This window comes from Gadus chalcogrammus, chromosome 22 (assembly GCF_026213295.1).
Source record: "Gadus chalcogrammus isolate NIFS_2021 chromosome 22, NIFS_Gcha_1.0, whole genome shotgun sequence".
Taxonomy (NCBI): Eukaryota; Metazoa; Chordata; class Actinopteri; order Gadiformes; family Gadidae; genus Gadus; species Gadus chalcogrammus.
The window spans coordinates 4,915,478-4,923,227 of NC_079433.1; the positions used below are offsets into that span (position 1 = coordinate 4,915,478).

At 52.8% G+C, this 7,750-nt stretch overlaps 1 protein-coding gene across 1 annotated transcript in view; it reads left to right on the forward strand.

The window, feature by feature from the left end:
- Positions 1-404: 404 nt before the first annotated feature.
- The window catches only part of nfatc1 (nuclear factor of activated T cells 1), a 28,690-nt gene continuing 21,344 nt past the window's right edge, over positions 405-7,750 (forward strand). Inside the window, exons 1-3 of the mRNA XM_056583433.1 lie at positions 405-1,424; positions 3,967-5,092; positions 5,496-5,655. Of these exons, the coding sequence (XP_056439408.1) occupies positions 1,406-1,424; positions 3,967-5,092; positions 5,496-5,655 (1,305 nt within the window). The 5' untranslated portion in view covers positions 405-1,405. The remainder of the gene's footprint in view (positions 1,425-3,966; positions 5,093-5,495; positions 5,656-7,750) is intronic.

Here is a 7,750-nt window from a genome sequence, read left to right on the forward strand (position 1 = left end):
ATAGCAACGAGCCCGCCTTCGAGTGGCGAGCTCTGGAGAAAGCAGGGGTCGGGTTATAGACACAGACCACAGCGAGTGGCCTATGGAAACCTCTGTGAAGATGTTCGGTAAAGCGTGTCAAATGATAGGCTCGTGGGACTTAGAATGTATATAGACCTCTCTATGTACCACAATCGGCAATGATGTGCTGGTAAGCCGATGGTGGCATACTCCGTCACCAAGAAAGTGAAAACATTTTTTTTTCTTAATCATAACGTTAAGAGCCAGGAAATGTTGATATCAAGATCAAAAAGGAAGTGATCTTGTACATAATATCTGTGTGCTTTTTGGATGGGTTTGCCTATATTTATCCGGATTCAGTGACATGCTTGGCGAGCATACTCACCACTCCATGCATCCAAAACACTGCGTTGTTCACGCTGCAGGCTGTTAAATCAACAGGCTCCTTAGCACCGTCCACAACTTTTTCATGAATGGTTCAACGATGAAAATGGAAGTAGTTCAGCGTAAGTCCACTCAGTTGTAGTGTTAAACTGTGGAGGAATAGGCGCCACTAAATCTTAATCATGGGAGGGATTCCATGTGCATTTTAATCATGTTGGCGGGTAGACAAGCGAATGTCGTTCGCTGCTTAATGAGCGCGATAGATATTTCAAAATCTAACTGACGTTAATTTACGTTTTGACGCATTTCGGGGAGGCGTACCACTTCATAAAGCTGTTAAACTGGAATAGTCCTTTATCTGTTTACAGTGTATGTTTCCCACGTTCACCAGGCTTAATTTCATTATCCAGCGTCAAACTCAAAGGCTTTTATGCATCTTTAGCCCCCCGGGGTCAGATTTCTAGACGTGCCTAATTAGACTGTTCTGCTTTTGGAAACCCCAGCGAAAGAAAATATCTTCCTTACCCATCTGGTGGTTGAAGTCGAAGATACGTCATCAGTGTCGGGGGCGGCGCGTGGCGGCGATGGTGATCCCCGGGTTTATAAGCGCGGAGGTCCTCGCTGCGCGAGGGCAGTGCGTCACACAGATCAGCACGAGCGAAGGATCCCCTTTCACCGAATCATAATTCCCTTTCTAAAAAAACAAGGACATAAATAAGTAATTTTAAGAGTGGTCATCTCCAGCGCAGTCATGATGTCTCTTGATATTTTGTCGTGCCGGCGTTTTAGTTTGTGAGGCAGAACGCATTGTTGTTGTTTTTTTTTATAATCTTTTCGGTCTTTTATATTTTTTCGAGGATCTTTCTTGACACTTTCTGCGGTTGTACGTTGCGAGCAGATCCAGAGCAGTCGGGGAATCAAACCGCCCCTATATGGATAAAAGCGCGTCCACATCTGTCAAAGTTGTTCTAGCTGCGTTCAAAGTTTGATTTCAGAAGTTGTTCCCAGCAACAAGGAGAAAATGAAATCGGCAGAAGAAGGTAAGACTCCTATATAAACATGGACAGTTATTATGGGGTTGAACTATAACGGATGCCACCCTGACCGTATGCATGTTTTGGCGCCGTCATTCTAGTTATGGTCGGGGATTCGGTTGAATAGTTATGGTCGGTAGCCTTCATCACTCACACACACACATACACACGCACAGACGCACACATGCAATGCATTTGCCCCAAGTTCTCATGAACTTGGCTCAGCGTCACAGTCGAGCGGGAGTCATACGAGTACATTGGTACATCAAATTAAATTGAGTCAGTACATTAGGCTGAAACAGTGGCAGCGTTTATTGCTAGTGGATGTGAGCCCCTCCCTTTTGTATTGGTGTGATGTGGGCGTGGACACGCTATTAACCCTTATTGGTGCAAACAACAATAAACTCATTTATAAATATAAACAGGGTCTTACGACAGCAGACTACAGTTTAGTTTGGCGCAGAAATCGTAGGCTAATATTTGTTTGAAGTATGTAATAGCCGTTACAATGGGCTTGGTAGGCCTAAGTAATATTCCCTGCGCCACATTAAATCTATTAATAGAATATATAATAGGCTTTTACCCAGACACGTCTTATATACAGTATCACGCAGCGCAATGTTAAAATGCGTTGTTTTCTTTTATTACGAGGAGTCATATACTGCAACGTTGACGTCATAGGCATATAGTGGTCTTTATGGTCGAGGGGGCCCCCTAATTCTCCTTAATTGAGTGCAGACAGGAGCCACTGTGTGTCTCTGTGTGTGTCTGTGTGTGTGTGTGTGTGTCTCTATGTCTGTCTGTCAGTTTGTCTGCAGATGTCTGTCCCATTAATCTGCTTTAATATCAAGGAGCCAGACTCTCTCTCATGTAGGCCTACCTCACTAACCACAAACCCTGCTCCTGTCGTCCCCTCCTGCTGGGGCCCCTGTGTGTGTGTGTGTGTGTGTGTGTGTGTGTGTGTGTGTGTGGCTCTGACCTCAGGCGGGGCCACAGTATAACGTTTTATAAAGAGGAACTCCTGCTCTTACAGGGCCCCGAGGTTGCTGTTGGAATGCACTCAGTGACCTTCCCCGAAACCTAATGGAACAAAAATAGAATCAAAATAAAAGGAAGAAGAAATAGTCCTACCTCTCCGCGGTCTAATGTTCTGTTGGAAAAACGGCGAAATTCGCCAACGAAAGCAAAAAAGCGAGTCTGTTTGCATCTTTACGTTTTTTTGTGATTTTTTGTGTTTTTTTGTACCGTTAAGGTCACGGCAGCGTGGGCATAAAGCGGCCTTAATCTGGCACTGCCCAGTGGAATAAACACCTGGCCCTGCCCTGAGGGTATTAATAGAGCCTGTTTTTTTCGCAAGGAGCGGTATTTTTAGCCCCTTATTTGCGTCTTAACTACACCTGATTTCCTCTCTGCGAGCAGCGGACTGCTCAGAGGTGTTGAGCTACGGTGGTTATGTCATGGCCCGCTCTGCCCCCAGTGTGAGGTTACCTTCTGGCATCCGACGCCGCCCGACGCGGGCGACAGAAGGCGGTTTGTGTCCAGGCGTTCTCTCGCTGTAAACACAGTTGTCGGGGGAGGTTCAGTGCAAGTCGCTGACCGCCGGTGACCTGCCTGGACATGGTGGCGTCACACAATGCAGACACTGCCTCTGCTCTGACACCAACCCTCTCGATATCTACGCGGGCACTCTGCAACTGGCAGCTGTCGCAGGCCATGCCCCTCACAGGCCAGCCAGCCAATCAACAAGTGTTTTGAATGTCGCAGGGGCCAGGAGGATAATATAGTGGCTATAAGGTGTTTGGCCCCTCAGTTGGAAGGCTCTGGGTCCTATCTCCACTATTCGCAGCCTACCTGCGGGCAACTTAAACCGAGACGCTCCGGGTCCTCTACCTGCTCCTTGATGACAGGTCTCATCTGAAGTCATTGTAGGTGTCTTTGGAGTAAAGCATCTGCTTAATGATGAAATAGACACCTGGGCCAAAAAAAAAAAAAAAAGTTTGGTTCCTGTTGGTTGTCAGTTGAGGTCATGGGTAGGTAGGGAATTTATTTTATTTTTATTTTTTATTTTTTCCAGCGGCAGCGAATGATAGGTAGGTTGTTTGCATTTAAAAACGAGAAAATTCGCTCATCCTTTTACAGATTGAAGAGGTGCTGTACCAAAACGTAATTATAGTTTGCATAAAAAAAAAAAAAAAAGCTCATAAAATAATTTGGGTCGCACATAAATTGACGGGGTCGGTCGGAAACTGGAACCAAACCAAAAATCTTTTTAGGCCCTATGAGGCAGTAGACCTGCTCTGTTATAATATGCTCAAAGTCATCATAGTAAACAGGTAATCACATGACTCCTAACTTTGTTGCATACGGGGAATGTTAGCGATTGTAAGCGCTTGGCACTTGGTTCTATGAACGTCCTTAGTGTACCGACAGCGATATATATTGTTTCACTTCCTTATGAAAATTGTATTTCTTGCAAGGCGCTTTGAATAAAAGCATCGGCTAAATGTAAATGTCCTGAGCGGCCTGCTCTGTCCCCCCCCCCCCCCAGACGCCTACAGCTACACCCCCAACGTGAGCCTCTCCCTGGCCCTGGGGGGCCCCTGCCTGGCGTCCTCCCAGTACCACGGCCTCATGCAGAGCAGCCCCACCATCTCCGTCTCCGTCAGCTACGACGCCGGGGACGACGGCCCCGCGGCCGGCTACTACTCGACCGGCGGGCCCCTGGCCAACGGGGGGGGGGCCCCGGCGCTGGAGAGCCCGCGCATCGAGATCACCACGTACGGCCAGTTCCCCGGCGACGACGACCTCGACGGCGGCGGCGGCGGAGACGAGGAGGAGGGGGAGGCCGAGGAGAGCTGCCTGCCCCTGGGCAAGCGGCTGAACTCCATTGTCACGCTGACCCTCCCCAACGCCGACGGCTACCGGGACCCCAGCTGCCTCAGCCCGGCCAGCAGCGTGTCGTCGCGCAGCGGCCACTCGGACGCCTCGTCCTACGAGTCGGGCTTCTCCTACCACTACGACCACTCGCCGCAGAACTCGCCCTGGACCTCGCCCAGCGTCTCCCCCAAGGGCTCCACCCTGGCCCTGCCCGGCGGCGGCGGCGGCGGCGGGGGGGGCGGGCCCCGGGGCAACGGCGGCGGCTCCCCGCTCCACTCCTCCTCGCCCTGCGCCTCCCCCGGGACGGACCCCTGGGCGGGGGCCCTGCGGGGGTCCCGGCCCAACTCGCCCTGCGGCGCCAAGAGGAAGTACAGCTTCAACGGGGGCGGGACGGCGTCCCACCCGGCGCGGCCCGCCTCCTCCTTCCCGCACTCCCCCGGCGGCTCCCCGGGGCCCTCCCCCCGGGGCTCGCCCCGCCTCAGCGTGACGGAGGAGTCGTGGCTCCCCAACACCAACCAGTACACCAACTCGGCCATCCTGGCCGCCATCAACGCCCTGACCACCGACGGCGTGATCGACATGGGGGAGGGCGTGCCCGTCAAGGCCCGCAAGACCAGCCTGGACCCCAGCATCAGCCTGAAGACGGAGCCGCGGGGGGGCGAGGGTCCGGGCTCCGGGGGGGAGCTCGGGGACCCCTCGTGCGGCCGTCTGGCCCTGAAGAAGGAGAGCTACTGCGGGGGGTTCCTGGACGTGCCGCAGCACCAGTACTCGTGGTCCAAGCCCAAGCTCTACGTCAGGTAGGACGCGTTCGGAACCTCACCTGTTCACCAGCACCGACTTATTGTGAACACCTGGGGGCCCCACTCTGAACGCACGCCTCCTGCACCACGTTGGCTACAGTAGTGTTGATTCAAATAATAGATTAAATTGACTGGATGGATGTTAAATGATAACGCATAATCGTGATGTATAAAATTCAAACAATATGTAATGTAACTCTTTAGCATCGTTATCGCTTATTATCTTTATTATCACTATTTTATTGGAAAAATCGTACACTGGGAATTTTCCTAATTTCACCTTTATTGGACCAGACATTAAAAAATAATAACAAAGGATACACCTCCTTCCACTTCCTTCCCATCTGTCTGCCTCCCACCTCCACCCCCCCCCCCCCTCCTCCCTCCTCCCCCCCCCCAGCCCGTCGCTGCCCGCCCTGGACTGGCACCTGCCCAGCAGCTCGGGGCCCTACAGCCTGCAGATGGAGGTGGAGCCGCGCTCCCACCACCGGGCCCACTACGAGACCGAGGGGAGCCGGGGGGCCGTCAAGGCTCTGGCGGGGGGGCACCCGGTCGTCCAGGTCTGCTGCACTACTTAACTCTCTCTGTGTGTGTGGCTCTCTCTCTATGTCTCTCTCTCTCTCTCTTTCTTTCTCACTCTCTCTCTCTCTCTCTCTCTGTCTCTGTCTCTGTCTCTGTCTCTGTCTCTCTCTCTCTCTCTCTCTCTCTCTCTCTCTCTCTCTCTCTCTCTCTCTCTCTGTCTCTTCTTTCTCTCTGTCTCTTCTTTCTCTCTCTCTGTCTCTCTGTCTCTCTCTCTCTCTCTCTCTCTGCCTCTCGCGTTCTCTCTCTGGTGCTCTTTTTTTCTCTTGCTCTCGCTCTCTCTTTCTCTCCCTCTCGCTCTCCATATGTCCCTCTCTCTGCCTCGCTCTCTCTTTGCCTCTCTCTCTGTCTCTCTCTGGTGCTCTCGTTTTCTCTCGCTCACTTGCTCACTCTCGCTTTCGCTCTCTCTCGCCCCCTCTCTATGTCTGAAACTCTCTTCCTCAATCGCTCTCTCCTGTGGTTCTCCTGTGACTCTCTCTCACTCACACACACACGGACAACACACACACACACACACCACACACACACACACACACACACACACACACACACACACACACACACACACACACACACACACACACACACACACACACACACACACACACACCATTAGTGGGCTGGTATTACAGCCGTGCCACAGGGTCAGAGACAGTCACCTCAGCCTGCCTCCCAGACCCACCGACCCCGGTCGCGTCTCACTTTACCGCTTCACTTTTTTGTCTCCTCTTGACGTCCTGTTGTGTGTTAAAATAGACACGTCTGACGCGTTGGGAGGCGGTGGTGTGTTTTTCAGATCATGCCCGCCCGGGTGGGTCTTTCGTAATGCGGCGTTGTCACATTTCTGAATGAAATTCCGTGGGCATGCCGTTAGACGGACCTCGGTATCTGCCCGTCTCTCGAGAGTCACGTCCCCTCCAGACGACGGTGACTCAAACTTTTCCATTGCAATTTCGCCTGCGCCGCAGACACTTACATAGTGATGTAGTGCGCGTGTGTGGGTATGTGTGTGTGTGTGCGTCTGTGTCTGTGTGTGTGTGTTAGTCATTAGCCTAAACCGCTGGAGCTATGGCGGTCAAGTGTTGGCCAGCTGCAGAGTTCCTGCTCTGGTAGAACGGTTCCCTCAGACTGTGAGACAATGTGCAGGTCTGATGTCAGTCTACACAGAGAGGTAGCCAGTCACTGTGTGTCACTGTGTGTCATGTTACCAATCAAACCCGTCTGTTCAGTAGGTTTTATCCAGGCCACCTGGGAGTAAAGAGGAGTACATTTTTTTTCGGGATGAACTTTTCTTTCAAGCGGCGATTCCAGATTTACGAAACGTTTGACGATTTCCCGAGAAACGTTGCAACCCCTCTTATCGAACGTCTTCTCAGGCAGCATCAGGGTGTCGTGACGAAACCAAAAAAAAAAAACGACAACTCTTAAATCAGAAAGCCTTTTATATTCAGGAATAGCGTGACTCCTCCACATCTGGTCTTTTGTTTAACGCGCGCGAAAGCCCCCGTAAGGTCCGTGGTTCTCCCGCGGCCCCCTTCGTCCAGACACCGCTCCACAGGCCTCCCCCCCCCCCCCCAAAAACAATGTTGCGCGCTCCAACATCAACCTGCGCCGCCGGAGCCCTGTTCGGCCTGATTAGGTGCTAATGATTTAATGAAAGTGTGCCGTCGGGGGCTAGCCTGCGCTGAAACAGAGAGCCGTGTGTTCCCCCCCCCGACGACCCCCTCCTCTCCACCGCCGCCGCCGCCGCCGCCGCGGCCCGGCCCTCCACCCCCAGATGCACATGCACAGACCTCCCTTTGTTTAGGAAAGTTTTTCCCGTGTGCGTGGTTGACATCATCGCGCTGCGCTTTTTTCACGTCCTGTGGGGAAGCGGTTGGTGGTGGTGGTGGTGGGAGTGGGGGGGGGGGGGGGGCTGCAAAAACCACACACACGTTTCTGGCAGGGGGCCATACTGCAAACGGGTGGGGGGGGGGACTGTAGAGATTGTGGGGGCCAGTCCCCTCCTCCCCCCCTACCCGCCTCCCATTCCTCCCCTTCTCCTTGTGATCCCGCCCGATTCCGAGGGCCCCCCCC